Raw genomic sequence first — 17,457 nt, forward strand, 5'->3', positions numbered from 1 at the left:
CTGGAAGTCAGTAGAAAATGGTAAGTTGTGACCATGATTCAATGCACATGGTCAGTAAAAATACTCAGTCTCAAAATGTGCCAAAAAACTTTCCCCACACCATTACACAACCTCCACTCACCAGGACTACTGGCACAAGTCCATGAGCTCATGCTGTTAGCACCAAATTTCTGAGCCTAGCATCTGTGTGCCAGGCTGTTTATCACGTCCTTTAACACTTCTTATGTGTTTTTCACACCGGTTATGATCATTCTAAACCTCGGGTGATGTTTTCACATTGCTCAAACTTTACCAGTAAACCCCGAGTATTAATAATTTCACATTTCACATTAAACACACCCCTAAACCACTGTGTTAACGTTCTTATTTGCATATTTGCACTGTCAACAACTGTGACTGGATTATACTGGATCTCATATTACTGAGGGAAAAAGACATGTCTGCCGTTCTGTGCCTGAGCAGGTACTACTTAGTAATCTTTTTAAGTTCGATGTTATCCAACTTCTGCTCATTTTTCACTGTCAGGTATTTTGGGGTCACTTGGGGGGTAATGTTTCATAACTTCGTGTAAAAGCGGCGCTATTCCGCTTTTTATTTATTAGTTTGAAACGTTACTTAACTCTGGGTTAAATGCGGGGTTTAAAACGACTATAACCCGGTGTTAAGCACAGGCTTAAAAAAAACAAGCCCTAGTTTGTATATTTACCTCGGTGGGGAAAAAAACCAACCCCCATTTATACGCCACCAATATTATCCCTTTCTGGGTGTGGTTTGGACTCTCAATTTGTTCTTCTGTTGTCCACCAGATGTCATACTTATTCTATGTGTTTAATATAATGACGCGTATTAAACTAAGAGCACCAGGAAGTTTTGAATGGATATAAAATGAGACAAATTTAAGATTATGAAGATCCTGAGGCATCTAGAGATAGAAGTATTCAAACATACTAAGAGGAGATGCCAACTCCATGTGGTCTATGAGGACAACAACTTCATTATTAATACAATAATAACAACAATCCTCATTAATACACAATTGTCAGACTGTATATTTATAATCACACCCTCCAGTGTCACCTTGAATCTGGTTCCTCTCAAGGTTCCTTCCTTTACCATTTAAGTTTTTTTTACCTCAGACTTGCTCATTGGGGATAAATACAGTACAAACACATTTAAATATATCTAATATTAATCTTGAACTTTTGTATTAAATTAATCTTTATATTAACCTTTTGTTTTATGTTTATGTTCTGTAAAGCTGCTTTGAGACAACGTCAACTGTTCGAAGCGCTATACAAATAAATTTCAATTTGAATTTATTATCAGAATTCTGCGTCGAATAATTACAACATTCATCAAATCTTCATCAGGTGTTTTGCTGTGAAAAGCTCATATTTTGTTTCTCACAGTTTGCCTACATGTTGGAGTAATATCTGAGCTCCTTCTGTCGTAAAGAGGAATATCATTGCAGCAATAAATCGACTGATACAACAGCAGTACAAAAGCTGTACAGTGAGGTGTAATAACCTGTAAATGTTTGCTTAGTGCCTTACTAAACCAGGATAATAAGGTCCTTAATGCTATAGCATAAAACAATCTAATAAAAAGTTTCTGCCTCTTTAATATTTTAGTAGAAATTTGATGCATTTTTATATTACATACAAGGAATATCTTTACGATTATATAACTGATGAGAATCATTAACATTATACAAAGTTTTTGGCCTCTGAAAAATAAATGATGAAATATATTTGGGCTTATGAGGAAAAAAGTATAGGTTGAATAAATTTCTTAGAATATGCTAAAAGGTTTTTAAAAGAACATTTCAGCCTTATATATAAAAGACTTTTAAAAATATTTCCAAAGGATGAATATCTTGTGAAAGTGATGTTAAAGTTTTATACAGTATTTTTTTTTATGATTCTATGGTTGTCTGAATAAAGGACTGTGTAAAATCCTACAACAGTTTTTATCTATCAAAAAATGTCCATCTAGATCCAGGTAGGAAGCTATAACGATTAACCATCCAACTATGAATGGCAATTGTTTGGTCCTCACCAACTTTGATAAACAAATAGCTTTAGGTGAAGAACAAAACAAAAACAAAAGATTTTCATTTGTAGTCAGTTTTCACAAAAACATTCTGAAACCCGGTGGGAAAAATAAGTACAGTACACGCTGTGATTCAGTAACATACAGTATAAAATCTCTAGAAACAATGATTTAACTAAATGTTTTCTATACTCACAACATGTAGGAGAATTTTTGGCCCACTCTTTTTTACAGCATTACTTCAGTTCATTCTTGGGATTATTTTGTACAGATTTCCTCACATGTCTGTTATGAATATTCTGATATAAACGTAATTGTCGTCTCAGTGACTGGTTCAGTGGTTCTGTGGCTGCAATACAAGCCTAAATTATCACTAAATTATCACTAAGCATTAAAGCGCCTGTACACAAACTTTTAAGAAACCTTGAGTTATTGTTATATCACTATGACTAATATAAAAAAGTACATAGACAATATTTGTTATGTATGTTATACATCTAACATAAAAAGTACAAGACTGCATCGGTTATCAGTAGTTGTAAGTATTTTGTTTGTTCTCCTTTAGCCTTGTTGACCTCACACCTTCTTGACATACAGTACTGTCAAATGACAAAACATCTCATTCTTCATTTGTCTCATCAGTCCAAAAGATTATTCTAAAAACCTGAGGGCTCGATGCATTTTTGCAAACCAAAGTCATGCTGACATTCATTTGTTTCTAACCATAGTTCTATGAAAGCCATATTTGTTCAATCTTTTTCTGATTGTACTGGCATGAACATAAGCATTTAACATGCTTACAGAGGCCTGTAGGCCACATGGTGTAGGGTTGGGGTTTCTTTATAACTCTGAGCATTAAACGGTCTGACTTTGGACTGAATTTGCCTGGATGCCAACTCCTTGGAGTGTTTGTAATTATTTTGAAACCTCTCCATTTGTGAACAATCCATGTCATTGTCAAATGGTGAATAAATTGTTTGGAGATGGCCTTATAACCCTTTCCAGAAAATGTCTTTTCTCCAAGGCATTATGAAGACACATACCAGACTGCTTCAGAACACCAAACTACCGAAAGTTCTGCTTTTATTGACGTAAACACACTTCTTCACACTCCTCATCATAGCACTTCCTCACTTAATGTGCGGTAAGGCAACTTGAACCGTCTTGTTGAAATATCTGGTAACTAGTTATCGAATAAATTTTGAATCAAAAAGTCCACTTTTGTTAAACATTTTCCCACCACCTTTTCTGCTGATGCAGCCCCAGATCATCATACCATCTCACCTTAGTGCCTGTCTCTTCTGTATTCATCATTAAAGATCACTTTCTTCCATTTAGCCAGTAACCACTGATTGTGTTCTCTGGCAGTTTTGTTGCATGGTAGATACTGACTCAATCTTCTTGACCAAAATCCTGTTCTCACTTGAACTGGTTTTTCTCTTTCACCAAGAAACATTTTCACATTCCTCTGACAGCAAATCATTTCAACAACACATTTCACATCGGAAATATCCTTTCTCTGCCAACACAGCAATTTTCCTTATTATTTCATTCTTGAAATTTGACCCATTTTGCCGCTTCTTTTTCATCGTCTTATTCTTCTTTTAGAAACCAAAACACAAACCACTGTTAGCTCCATTTATTAAAAGCTAACAGCTGGAATTTCAGACCTTATTTTGGACTCTATATTGAGCACATCTGAACTCAATCCCTATAACATAATCATTTTATGGCTATTGAGTTTGAGGGTGTATCCTAAATGTGACCTAAGAAAATCTCTACCTGCCACTCTAATAAACACCTGACATAAAGAAAAAAATAAAATGGTCTCTATTATGGTGGGTTTCCTACTTTAATTGAACAGATTGATTTCATTCTAATGACATAAACAAACATAAATGTGTTTCAGAATATAAGACCATTTAATTGTCTCAACAATTGTTAATTGTTTAAAATTTTATTAAAAACTTGTGTAATGAAATAAAAAAGTTATCCAGTTTATTTAAATTTCAAAAAAATCTTATTGTGTACTAATAGTGTGTATGATAAACTTGTAAATAGACTGTATAACATAACTAGAAGAACAAAAGCATGTTATAGAGATATTGCACACGATTGTTTAATTATATTGTACAATATCAACTGAAAAGTCTCTCTTGTGAAGGTCTCAGAAAAATTGGCCAGATGTTGTTTTCAGTGTAATCTTTAGCAGATCCTCCAAGGAATTCAGGGTTACATCCTGTAGCATCATTCTTCTGCTCTGCCCTGACAGTTTCCTGTTTTGCATTACATTAAAAAGAAGACTTGGACAACTGTGCTTAGCGTTGATCAATTTATTATTGAAGAACAGATTTGATATCAAACCTTGTGTCAATAATTGATGACACAATTGTGTGAAAAAAGTGATTCCTACAACAATTTATAGTCCATATATAGCAAAGCAAAGCTTTTTCATTAAAATGGGATTGATAATGAACATTAAATGTTGCATATAAATAACACATTAATCTTTTGCCTTCATAAGGCGCACCATCAGGCAAAAGAGGCATACTGTCCTCTGTAAACCTGTACAACAATGTCCGTATGATATGAATAATAATAATAAAAAAAGAAAATCTAAAAACAAAAAAAGATCTGGATAATGTAGATAAAAAACTTTTCAATATTCCTGTTATCTTCAACATTTTCATCACTTTTCTGGAGACTTATTCAGTTCAGGAGCCCTGTTTGAGAAAAGAAAACAATGGAAAGAATTTACATTTAGTCACAAGTGCAGAAAGTTGTATAAAGAAATTATAGCTTAAGTGCAGAAAACCCAGACATCACACCTTGATCTGACCTTGTTTGGTCTTCTGAGTTAATTTAATACTAGTGGAGTTAATATACCGCTTGCTGATTTGATGAACGGTTAATAATAAACTTACACAAATCTAATAATTCAATATCGTCACGTTTGCTCTGGCATCCATATTGAACTTTTTAGCTAATTCACTTCATGAGTTTGAGGGTGGAGTGGAGTTCAAGATATACAAAGATAAAATGTTTCACTGTACCCCGCAACATCCGCAGCAGTCTCCGCAGATGGTGCCGATCAGGCCGTTGATGACCTGAAATGCACACAGTGCCATTTGAACCAAACCCATAATCAACAGCATGGAGAAGAGTGTTAGGTGCCACGTCACAATGCCTGCAGGCTCCTTGCATTCATCCCACATTGTATTGTTGGACAGGTAGTCACTTCGGATAGAACAAAAAGACAATGTTAACAAAAAAAAAGAAATCACACAAGTAGTATAAATAGATATATGTAATTTACCAGTGTAAGTAAATTGTATGTAATTGCTGTACTTGATGAATACGTTTAGAACTATGAATGCTTGTGATATAGAATTTATTAAATCAACCACTAATAACCCTACATTACACTACTAATTGGAAAAAACTTTGTGTGGGGAATTACTTTAAAATATTTATTTATTTATTTATTTATTTATTTATTTATTTATTTATTTATTTATTTATTTATTTATTTATTTGGCTAGATAGTTTTATGTATCTATCTATCTATCTATCTATCTATCTATCTATCTATCTATCTATCTATCTATCTATCTATCTATCTATCTATTTATTTATTTTTAAAAACCACCACAATGTGGTAGCCAAGGTGCTGGACTATTGATCAGAAGGTTCTGAGTTCAAATCCTAGGTCCACCAAGCTGCCACTGCTTGAGCACGGCCCTTAACCCTCAGGTGTATAAAATGATAAAAAATGTAACTTACTCTGGGTAAGGGTGTCTACCAAATGGCAATACTTAATTGTAAAAGGTTTACAGTTTTGTCGTTGTAATTTAAGCGGATATGCATTACTGATCACAACATCAATAAAGCAAAAATAACTTCTTCTCACTACTAACTTACCCCTGATTGAATGGGTATTGATATGTGCCATTTGTTAGACACTTAGGCCCTCGATTGATCGCAACCGCCGACACAATGAAAGAATAACCAGCTCCCAAAAGACCAACTGCAGCAAATATAATGGAGAAAAACATCTAGAAATAGATAAAAAAAAAAATCAATTAAAATCCAGTTCTCAGTGGTATACAAATATGGAGTGTTTAATAAAGAAAACGTTCTTATATGGCATTCAAGAAGAAAGGAGAAACATTGTATTTTTTTGGTTTTAGAGAACATTGAAAGGTTTAAACAACTAAAAAAAAACCTTTTATAATAGCGTCAGGTAAAAGTGTTTTGTTGGTACGTTTTGATAGTAGTTGGTGTGTGTGGGCATGTGTATTTTTCTGAAATCCGTGTATCGAGGACAGTAATAGTTGAAGCCAAAAAATTGAGCGACTCCTCACCGCACATCTTTTCCCACAGCTCTCATTGCCACAGCAGCCGCAGCAATCATTAGTTTTCAGTCCCAAAAAGACCAGTGCTGGGAAAATCATCTTTAAAAACATGAAAATTGACACATGTAAATTCATACTTGCCTTTTCTTTTGACACAAATGTTCATGTACATATACAGAGTACCTACATTCTAGTATAAAGCAAGATTGTTTTTGATGAAACTATTCCGTATTACATATACTGTGTGTGTGTGTGTGTGTGTGTGTGTGTGTGTGTGTGTGTGTGTGTGTGTGTGTGTGTGTGTGTGTGTGTGTGTGTGTGTGTGTAAACTATTGTATGAAATTGTTTTTGAGAATCCTCAATGAAAACGTTATATATAATACTTAATATTTTGCAAATAACATGAAACAAAACAGAGTTTAAATTCACATTATTAAATCGTCTCACTAAAATGGTGTCACTCACCAAGACTCCAGAGCCGATTATTCCTCCGAAGTACCAGGCTTCATCTGTAACATCATCATTGCTCTTAGCAGGTTTACCTCCAGGGAAAAGCAGCAGGACGTTGCAGAGAAAGCAAAGGATAGCTAAAGGAATGAGGGTGATACCTAAACACCTTGCAAAATTCCCAGAACACATGGTTCAGTCTTTTTGTTTGTGTGTTTCAAAATAGAAAAAAAGAAGTCCAAGAAGTCCAAAATCTTTATCTTAAACTCTCCTCTATTCCAGGCTCCCTTTCCAACTTCTGGTCCCCGTTGATCTGAATGAAGGCATAGGTTTGTCCATATATATATATACCTTTGCAATATGATGGCACCACCTTCATGTCAGATTTACAACATTTATTGCACTGACAACAACCTATCTGTTAATGTTCTACCACAGCATGTCCCTGCCCTCAGACACGCTCACTGTGCTTTGTTTGAGTTTAGCAGTGACCATCCCAGCGCCGAGATTGTTTTACACTCCTCTGGAGCCTCTCAAAATAACATTAAGGGTGAGAGATTTAGATGCAAAGTATAACATAATTCTTATCCTCCTTTTATTCAGCAGAGCTTGTTAAAATCAACGAGTCATTTAACTCATTTTACTAGACAAAAATCCAATATGGCGCCAATGTTTGATAGATATCTTATTTTGTTAGTATTAACATTATTATTATATTTTGTTTTAACTCCGATATTTCCCTTATTATATGAGCATCTTATATTCAAGGTCTATTAATTATACAGAAACTAATTATTAATTATACAGGTTAAAACAAATATTTTACCATTTTTATGAAGTGAATCATGGCACTGAACTGTAACAGTGACATTTATTTATTACACATTGTAGAATTTGTACTTTACAGAAAACAAAGTCAGAGCAAAGTAAGAAACAGAGCAGAATCAAAGGTGTTTGCTAAATCTTAGGCATACTTCACAATAGTGTCATATCGCACTTCATGTCAAATTAAAAGCTTATTGTAAAGGAAAAATCAAGTGTACCAGGTATCAGAAGTGTTACTGATTCATCACTGAGGACAGTAGTCTCATAATATGTCTCAAAATGCTAGACGTCACCAAGATAATTTGCTTATTCATTGAGTCTTCGTGATCATTTACAGAAGAAGATTTCATGGAGACAAAATAGAATAGAATAGAATAAAATATTCATAATAGAAATTGTTCAGGATGGTATTATAGAAATATAATCAACAATGAAGTCATGTGATCCAGTCTAGTATGGTGGAGTTATTGTGCCATCTCAAAGCCCCAATGTGTTTTATTTCTTTCATAGTGCAAAAAAAGGATTTTTTTTTATTACCACTTACGTTATAGCTTCCATAAACATCTGTTTCTTCACCAGAGTCTCATTTTTCTCTATTTTGAAGAAACGCACCGTCATTTTTCATTTTGTTAAATAACAACACTTTTTTTTAAATCTGCCAATTATTATCTATATGTAGATCATCTGCCATACAAATCCCTGTGAATTAACCATAACTACAGAAATGAATTTAGTAGAAGGAACACATTAATATGCTAATATATTCAGTGCTGGATGGAATAAGGTTTCTTATTTTTTATGGAAATATTAAATAAAGTCAAGAAGACAATTACAAAATGAAGAACCAAAAATAGTGCAGGTGGGACAAAGGGCTGATCAGAAATTGGTCAGTGAAGGCTGATGATCAATAGCCTTTTCACACAAATGAACTGAATTTGCTCAGTCAACTCACAAAAGTAGCAGCTGTAATGTGAACTGAGAGCTGTACTGAGTGCAGGACAGTCGCTAACCTTGCTAACAGGCTTTATCTATCTATCTATCTATCTATCTATCTATCTATCTATCTATCTATCTATCTATCTATCTATCTGTCTGTCTGTCTGTCTGTCTGTCTGTCTGTCTGTCTGTCTGTCTGTCTGTCTGTCTGTCTGTCTATGTTCTGTGTATTATTAGTGTTTGTTCAAAGTCCATCAGAGCTAATTGGTAACAAGGCCTACTGTTTCCTGGTTAGTATTAGTAGGAAATGTTTCTGACATGGTTTGAGTCTACATGTCCCCTTAGAGGAACTAGTGAATTAGTGTCACTAGAAATCAGTACAAAGTTTTGACTTTTATTCTATGAAGAATCATTTCTATCTTGATGGGATTGGTGAGGACTCACTCAATGGTATGAAAAATATTCAGTCACCTTCTCAGTCACTAGTTCTCAACCTAAATGAACACATGTGGGGTTTTGGAATATCTGCAAGAATATCTTTTGGAGGAATATGTCTTTCAATCCATTGCAGTTCCAGAGACTTGTAGAATCTGTGCCAAGAAAATGAAAGCTGTTCTGGTGGCTTCTGATGACCCAGTGTCTTATAATTGTATTTGTCATTTTCTTATAAAATCGATCATGAATAGTACGGTTATTAAGATTTTGAGATTGGTCTCATGAAATGTATGTGTGTATGTGTGTGTGTATATGTGGGTGTGTTTTCACACTGCCAAATGAAGTGTTTAAGCAAAATGTACTGTCATCCTGACAGAAAACAGGAAATAAGCTTTTTAAGCTTTTAACAAATTTAAAAGTCAATAAATTTCTTGTGTTTATAGCAGATTTGGTAGCTACATTATAAATAATGATGCTAATAAATAAATAAAAATAATAAAAATTATCACTTTTTTTTGCCTGTACCTTTTCACCTTGTATCAGGAGATTGTTTCTGCTTTGAAGAAAGAAAATGCAAGCTGATTTGGTGTTTTCATCTCGTCACTCACCTGTCATCTGTTTGAATGGCTGTGTAGCCTCCAGTCAGCCTCTAGCATCCAACATTGGACTTGGTGAGAAATTAAATCAAATTGAAATCAAGAGTTTCTCCTAGCTTCTCTGTTAATGGATATATAATGGTGACAGAACACACAAATTTAGCATTTACATATTTATGAAACAATGTTGTTTGCTTAAATGGTTTTCCGTCACAGACATTCTGAAAAGGGGTGGAAATGCTGCCGACGCTGCTGTCGCTGTGGCTGCAGCCCTGAATGTAACAGAGCCTACAAGCACAGGCCTTGGAGGTGATGCTTTTTGTCTCTTTTATGACGCTGCCACCAAACAAGTGCGAGGACTTAATGGGAGGTGAGGAGACAGCAAAAACAAAAAAGCGCCTATTATTATACAATATAGTTGTGGAATGATAGCAGCCAGCCTCTGATTACTAACATTACTCTCTGGTTATGTGTGTGGTAGTGGAAGGAGTCCCAAAGCTCAGACTCTGGAACTGATGGAAGGGTGTGGATTCAGTCAGAGTAACCCACCACCTAACTGCCATGCCTTCAATGTTACTGTGCCTGGAGCTGCAGCATGCTGGTGTGACACCGTGACCTTGTTTGGAAGCAGTAAGGTACATTATCCACCCCATTCCAGACCCAGTAGTGAGCATTGACCCAGAAGTGATCCGGAAGTATTATACATATATAGCACCATATGTTTTCTCCAGTAGTGTTTTAGTGCACAGAGAGTCAACTAATTTTTGCAGATTTTTTTACTCAATATATCATATTATACTAATATTTAGGTTAATACATGATAACTGTTACTCCACATTGTGTCAGGCTGCATCTGACCACAAGTCATTAATTATTTTCTTATAAGCAGAGGTCATTATATTCTATTTCTTTGCACAGTGCAGTGATTTGATTATATTTCTGAACTAAATAACCAAATAACCTTGTGTTTGTCTATGTTCCCTGTTGGAGCAATATGTATTTATGTGTAAACATGGAACTTGATGGTTATTGTACTTTTAGTAATAGGCAATTTTATTCAGATAAAAAATTTGGATATTTACGAAGGCGACACACCTGTGTATTCGTTTTAAAAAGTGCCGATAGTGTTGTAGATACAGGCCCTTCTTTTTAATTTTAGCCATATACCATATCATAGCATACTGTATGCTTGACTGTTGTAGTCCAAGGGTCTGTGTGGTGCTACTTTCAACATTTCCATGTGTATTTTACTTGAGTAGTTCCATTTACCTATTCTTATTGTTCATCACTTTGCTCTTTGTTTGGCATTTTGATTGCCATTTGTCACAGGCCTCTTGAACCTGATCTTACTGACTTACATTTATTTATTTGTTAGATGCATTTTTATCACCGGCCTTACAAGTGATGCGATATATATAATGTAATATTCAGTAGCAGTAATTCTCATACTAAGTGACTTTATTCTTATTTAGTATAAGTTACAAAATGTTAATGATAGGTAAATGACGGTTTAACTGGACAAAATGAACGGAAGATGCTCTGTATTTTCTCCTAAATTCTGCGGTTAAATAAAACCCTGACGTATAACACTGTTATACACTTATAAGCCATAATATTAAAATGAAGTGAATAACGTTGATTAACTCAGTACAATGGCACCTGTCAATGTGTGGGATATATTTGGCAGCAAGTAAACAGTCAGTTCTCAAAGTTGAAACTAGGAATAATGGGCACCTGTCAGAATCTGAGTGACTTTCACAAGGGCCACAACGTGAAGGCTAAAATGACAGATATTTCCAAAAGCACCTCTGAAGTGGCAGGTCCTGTGTGGTGTTCCTGATATGCAGTAGTTAGTACCTACCAAAAGTGGTCCAAGGAAGGACAACTCTGATCCATGGAGAATAAAAGCAGTTGTTATTATTATAGTTGACATATATTGGAATAAGCTTTTATAGTTCTTGTAGGATTATGTCAGTAATGAAAGGCTTAGGCAACTGTAAGGAGCTGTTGAATACTTCTCTGGATTAAAGTGTTACCCAATAAACTTGCTTTTGAAAATCTGGCTATAATAAAAGTTCCATAGAAATATATCCATCAACTGATCGAATGCATGTGCAAGAATGTGTGTATGACATCTCAGATGATTGTTAATTATTGTGCTTTGTGAATATGGTAGCTGTCTTTAGCCGACCTTCTGCAACCAGCTATAGATCTGGCTCAGAACGGTTTCCCAGTGGCTGAGATTACAGCGTACATGTGGGCCATGAATACCAAATCCCTGAGAGCTGCTGGGAGAGAACTAGGAGAAGATTTACTCATTAACAAACAGCCACCAAAACATGGACAGGTCATGACCAATCCCAACCTCGCACGCACGTTCCAGGTACACAGAATTTCATAGTTTCCGTTTATATATGATATATGTCATCCAAGTCTTAACAGGGCACTCCTAGATTGTAACAGTGAAACTCAAACTGTTATGCAATTGTTGAGGTTATTAATCTGCATGTTGGATAAAGGCTAGATAAAAGTGTTTTAAATTACTGACTCTGCTTAAAACAGGCCACAGTTAATCTCTCCCTCAGATGGATGCTATCTAAATTGTTGGAATTGGGTCAGGCATCACTGATAACTATATATTACTACTCATTTACAACTGAAATTGGATAGGAATGCATCACAGGGAGTGGCTATTGTTCATGTACGATGTTCACCATGGTGTCATGTGGAATACACCTACCATCAATACCTAAGATTAATGATTGGTACCATACAGCTGTGATTCTTGCTAATCACAGACATATTCTAATCTAGAATCAATAAATTCCTTAGTTAACGTTTAAAAAAGCCATTTGTACAGACCTTCACCACGCAAACACACTGTAGATTTTTCTAGATTTTCTTTTTCTAGATTGCTCTTGAAGAACCCAAATTATTAACCACAGGGCATGATCAGTATTCCTATTATGTTTGACTTTTGAATATGTATGTTTTCACCCAGATATGATTTCCATTGACCGTACTGATAGTCATGCTGACCTCAGTGCTGTTTATGTTCATCTATCAGGTACAATGTCTTTCAGGAGCTTGCACTTCATGGGAGAAAGGGGTTCTATGAGGGCAGGATTGCCCAGGCTGTGGTTGATGTCGTGCAAGAAAATGGTGGTGTGATGAGGTTGGATGATCTCAAGAGCCACGTCACTAAAGAGATCATGCCGATTTACACTGATTACAAAGTAGGTTAGAGAGAAAAAAGACACGTGTGTTGAGTCCTTTTATTAGCATTTTTATTACCTGCATATGTGTCATAGAAACCATAGAAAATTTGAATGATGACTATTATATTTCATTTCCGCAGACGGTACGAGTGTGGGAGGTCCCACCCAACAGTCAAGGGATGGCAGCTCTTATTGCACTTAATATTCTTGAGAATATTCCTATCAAAGGTGCAAATTTATATATATAACATTAGATATATATATATTCTACATTAGAAGCCTGTGTAATTTCAAAGCTTTTTATTTCACACACAGGCCTGGGTCACAATAGTGCCAACTACCTGCACATCCTGGTCGAGTTGCTGAAATTGAGCAAATTCACTACAGACCCAGACAAGTCGATTGTGCCTGTGGAGGGGCTTCTTTCCAAAGATTATGCTCTCCAGCGTGCCCAGCTCATCCAAATGGACAAGTATGACAAGAACAAATTGTATCTGTTTTATTGAGATCATCTCCGTCTCTCTCTCTGTCCCCTCCCTCTTGCATTCTGTGGTGCCAGCTAGTGCCAGGCACTGTGCTTACTTTAGATAGGATTGTTTACACATTGTGTAAACGGGTTTCCCACTCCTTTCTGCCCCCTGTCATGCTGCTCTGATAGGATAAAAAAAGGAGATAGAGAGAGGGTGAGAGAGAGAGAGAGATAGAGAGGGGGTCATAATCTGCAGACTTTAGACTTTCAGTTGGTTGAAGGAAATCCAAACAAGCAACACTCTGTGTGTGTGTGTGTGTGTGTGTGTGTGTGTGTGTGTGTGTGTGTGTGTGTGTGTGTGTGTGTGTGTGTGTGTGTGTGTGTGTGTGTGTGTGTGTGTGTGTGTGTGTGTGTGTGTGTGTGTGTGTGTGTGTGTGTGTGTGGCGGTGGGGGGTGTTTGTGTGTGCAGATAACCCCGTGACTAAGATATGTATTTACAAACCATATAGCAATAAGAGAAATAGCATGTAATATAATTGAATGTGAACTTTCCATTTCAAACATTTTTTTCTTTTTTTCTCAGTTGAATAATTGATATTAGTGACATTTCAACAAGGTTTAATTTGAGGAATTCGCCAGGCATTAAACACAAGCACTAATAATCTCTGTGGGAGACTTGCTTGATTTCATGCTTAAGAACTTGGCTCTTGTACACATGAATGACACATGCCTTAAGATTTGCTCTCTCGCCTCAGAGCCCGGACTGTGTGTGAGCCTGGGATTCCCACAGGAAGTGACACGGTGTATTTCACAGTGGTGGACAGAGAGGGAAACGCCTGTTCCTTTGTGAACAGCAATTACATGGGCTTTGGCACTGGCCTTGTCCCACGAAACTGTGGCTTTTCCTTGCAAGTGGGTCTCTTAGTCCTTTCTTAGATATTCATTCTCTTATTATGATGATGATAAGTGTTTTAATACATTTTATTGCTGAACAATTATTACATAATTATGTAAAGGAACTGTGTAGGGGCAGAGACCTTCTTGAGATTGAAGTGGCTATAAGGTTTACAGTCCATTTTTCTTTGCTTTCCCTGGTAGAACAGAGGTGCTAATTTCTCTCTGGACCCCAGTCATGTGAACTGTATAGGTCCAGAGAAGAGGCCATACCACACTATAATCCCTGCCATGCTCACAGATCCCTTGTCAGGGTGCCTCCTCTGCTCCTTTGGGGTGATGGGGGGCTTCATGCAGCCTCAAGGTCATGTGCAGGTGAGCTTCACAACCATTTAACACCTAACCTGAGATCACAGTAGGTCATGAATGTTCATACGTCAAGGTACATGTTATGACAGCAGTTTCAGGCTGTAAGTGAAAGCCTTTTGATGGTACAATTAGAAAAATCATCATGAGTCAGTTCATCATAATTGACTGGCTGGAAATCTTGATTGCAGACTGAAATGGTTCAGAGACTTATATGACTCTCAATGATTTAAAGATAAGATAATAAGAATTTTAACTCTGCAGGTATTGCTCAATATGTTAGAGTTTGGCATGAATCCTCAACGTGCACTTGATGCCCCACGTGTGTTCGTGCAGTTTGATCAGGCTGGTAAGTTTTTTACTTAAGGTGGAAGTTCTCTAGCTAAGCACATTGTTTTAACAGATACTTCTTATCCACATCTATCATTGAGGAGTGAAGAGTTAAATAAATCAGAACATTTCTAATACTTACTCACTTTGTTTTTAGACTTACTTGATTTGTAGCGCTTTATTATGCTTAAATATTAATATTAGTTGGGTTGGTGGACAGGAGGATCTGACATCCCGTAAATACGATATTTCCAAGTTGACAATTCACCTGTTTTATTTAATCTCTTTGTGCAGCACAGCTGTGGATGCTCCATCTGGAGGCAGGCATAGACCGAGGTGTGGCTGATGAGCTCAGAGAACGGGGCCATGTTGTGAACTGGCCAGTAGAAGGGCATGAGCGGGACCGGTTTGGACGTGGGCAAATCATCAGCATTGGAAAGTGGTGGTGGGAATTAACAGAGGAAAAACCAGAAGAAGAAGAGAGGATTCTGTGGGCTGGATCTGACCCTAGGGCAGATGGATGTGCTGTGGGGTATTAGCTAGAAAACTGAAGTGAAAATCATGGGATTAGTGGATAACAATTAAACAAATATGAGAACCCAGATAGCACCTATAATCAGATGAACAGTGAAGTGCCTTTAAGACAATGCAGTGGTCCATTTGCCTTCACTTCTTTTTTATTAGATAATGCTGAAAAGCTTTACAGATAAGTATTTTAATGCTTTTATGTGTGTGCTTTATATATCCACATATATATACATATATACATGTATATACTGTATACAGTATATATTTATTGAATGTGGAAAAGGTTTTATTTTTTATTTTTTTTGTAATATTTTCTTGCCCAGGCTTCCTGCAAAGATTATAGAGCCAATTTAACAAACACAGCTGTAAAAACAGTCATTTCCTCACACAATAAATGTTTACCTTTGTTTATGTTGTTCTATAGCCACTATAGTGTATGTGCCCTTAGCAAAATGGACATAAGCCTAATTAATACAGTTATTTGAATCAGAGAGAGGCTGTGAAATTGTGTGTTATGTTAAATTTTCAGCTCATTCTGAGATAAATACGGCTTTAAAGTACAGCTTTACGTAAATTTTGTGCTACCATGCTACGTTGTTGTTCTAAAGATCCGTTTTGAGATAATTCGCAGTTCAGCAGCGAGTTTACCTCAAGACACAATAAGTGTAGCACACATTTGGCAAAGACACACAAGCTTAGCCTCGTGATTTCCAAAAATATAAAAGCACTTATGTATGCCAAACTCAGGCATAATCATTTATAAATACAGTACTGATAAATAGTCATATGAGATATGTGAGGAATCAGAATGAAGGTGAAGGTGCCAGTGATATAGATGAAAATTACAGTAACCTTAGCAGTTAAGAAATGACAGCCTATTTCAGTCAATTCATATCACTGATTGTAATTCCATTTAAGCATTTCCGGAACACATTAAACATTGTTCCTTAGGAGAATGTTTCCTTTGTTTTATTTTCAGTACTATTTAAAGATCGTTTAGACTTCCTCCTTTTAGTTGTAAACAATACATTCAGTGGTTCGTGAAAAACAGAAGACACATTTTAAGCCAGATGGATGATTTAGATGAATTGACTAGTGCTGCATGAATAGTGATGCATGAATAGACTTCTGTTTAGTATTTTACACCCAGGCAGCTACTGAAGATGTGTCATTTCTTTAAATTGTCTTGTAGCATAATATTCCAAAATGATGAACTAATACCAAGCAGTAATTTGACCATACCAACTATACAGGAACTGCATCATTATTTTTCATTTCTACCCTTTCATTTATCCATCTATCCATTCATCCATCCATCCATCCATGCATTCTTTATACTGCTTATCCTACACATGGTTGCAGAGACACACAGGACTCAGGGTACGAGTCGGTGGACACACAGCCAACCCACTGCACTGTATAATCACACACACTGACACACTATGGACAATTTAGAGATGACAAACTGCCTAGAGTGTACAGTATGTCATTGGACAGGGGAGGAAACACTGAAACACAGGAAGAACATGCAAAAAAAACACCCACAGGGTGGAGGCAGGAATTGAACCCCGAACCCTTTAGGTGAGAGGCAAAAATGCTAACCACTGTGATATTTCTACGTTTATGCTAATCAAAATTCCTTTGCATTGTACACAGAGATTTTGGGAAAATGGTGGTCTTCTTGGAATGCTAATGTCAGTTACATTACCATAAATTCCTGGCAGGTATAAAAGTGTTCGGCAGACATTTGTTTATCACTTCAAATTCCCCTTCACTTCCAGTAGCACGGTGATAAAAAATGAAGATTTGTTTTTATTAGCGATTGCTTCCTCTTTATGCTTCCAGATTCTGTGGAGCTGCACTTCTTTCAATATCATACATGTAAAATTAGAGAAGGCATAAACACTGAGCTCTCTACTAAGTGACACCCTAACATTTGCATCTTTTCATATGAATAAAAATTGTATGGGAGCATGTTGTCTGCTACTTTTTAATCTAACATGTAA

At 36.2% G+C, this 17,457-nt stretch overlaps 2 protein-coding genes across 4 annotated transcripts; one reads left to right on the plus strand and one right to left on the minus strand.

The window, feature by feature from the left end:
- Positions 1 to 344: 344 nt before the first annotated feature.
- Positions 345 to 16,404, plus strand: LOC113657872 (glutathione hydrolase-like YwrD proenzyme). Of its 3 annotated transcripts, none has more exons than XM_027170019.2 (12): positions 345 to 462; positions 9,594 to 9,721; positions 9,863 to 10,016; positions 10,128 to 10,281; positions 11,823 to 12,029; positions 12,730 to 12,882; positions 13,005 to 13,092; positions 13,180 to 13,336; positions 14,089 to 14,245; positions 14,432 to 14,602; positions 14,858 to 14,942; positions 15,218 to 16,404. In XM_027170019.2, exons 2-12 carry the CDS (start codon positions 9,622 to 9,624, stop codon positions 15,460 to 15,462), a joined length of 1,671 nt encoding a protein of 556 aa, XP_027025820.2. In that variant the 5' UTR covers positions 345 to 462; positions 9,594 to 9,621; the 3' UTR covers positions 15,463 to 16,404. The 3 variants fall into 3 exon arrangements, with proteins under 3 accessions (XP_027025820.2, XP_027025818.2, XP_027025819.2); XM_027170017.2 differs by lacking the exon at positions 345 to 462 and adding an exon at positions 7,280 to 7,404; XM_027170018.2 differs by lacking the exon at positions 345 to 462 and adding an exon at positions 8,931 to 9,065.
- Positions 4,371 to 7,192, minus strand: tm4sf4 (transmembrane 4 L six family member 4). Its single transcript, XM_027170021.2, has 5 exons — positions 6,873 to 7,192; positions 6,417 to 6,506; positions 5,974 to 6,107; positions 5,106 to 5,289; positions 4,371 to 4,775 (listed from the first exon to the last, which is right to left on the minus strand). The coding sequence occupies exons 1-5, from the start codon at positions 7,044 to 7,046 to the stop codon at positions 4,767 to 4,769; spliced, it is 591 nt and encodes a 196-aa protein (XP_027025822.1). The 5' UTR covers positions 7,047 to 7,192; the 3' UTR covers positions 4,371 to 4,766.
- Positions 16,405 to 17,457: the final 1,053 nt, after the last annotated feature.

The sequence above is a fragment of the Tachysurus fulvidraco genome, chromosome 2 (assembly GCF_022655615.1).
Source record: "Tachysurus fulvidraco isolate hzauxx_2018 chromosome 2, HZAU_PFXX_2.0, whole genome shotgun sequence".
Lineage (NCBI taxonomy): Eukaryota > Metazoa > Chordata > Actinopteri > Siluriformes > Bagridae > Tachysurus > Tachysurus fulvidraco.

Excerpts from the sequence above, each read along its gene's own strand:
- tm4sf4 (XM_027170021.2), bottom strand. The coding sequence starts at position 7,046 with ATGTGTTCTGGGAATTTTGCAAGGTGTTTAGGTATCACCCTCATTCCT. Across the intron at positions 6,507-6,872 it reads TAATCGGCTCTGGAGTCTTG|ATGATTTTCCCAGCACTGGT; the intron begins GTGAGTGACACC and ends ATGTTTTTAAAG. Across the intron at positions 6,108-6,416 it reads GCTGTGGGAAAAGATGTGCG|ATGTTTTTCTCCATTATATT; the intron begins GTGAGGAGTCGC and ends ATCTATTTCTAG.
- LOC113657872 (XM_027170019.2), top strand. The coding sequence starts at position 9,622 with ATGCAAGCTGATTTGGTGTTTTCATCTCGTCACTCACCTGTCATCTGT. Across the intron at positions 13,093-13,179 it reads TGAGAATATTCCTATCAAAG|GCCTGGGTCACAATAGTGCC; the intron begins GTGCAAATTTAT and ends TTTCACACACAG. Across the intron at positions 13,337-14,088 it reads CAGCTCATCCAAATGGACAA|AGCCCGGACTGTGTGTGAGC; the intron begins GTATGACAAGAA and ends CTCTCGCCTCAG.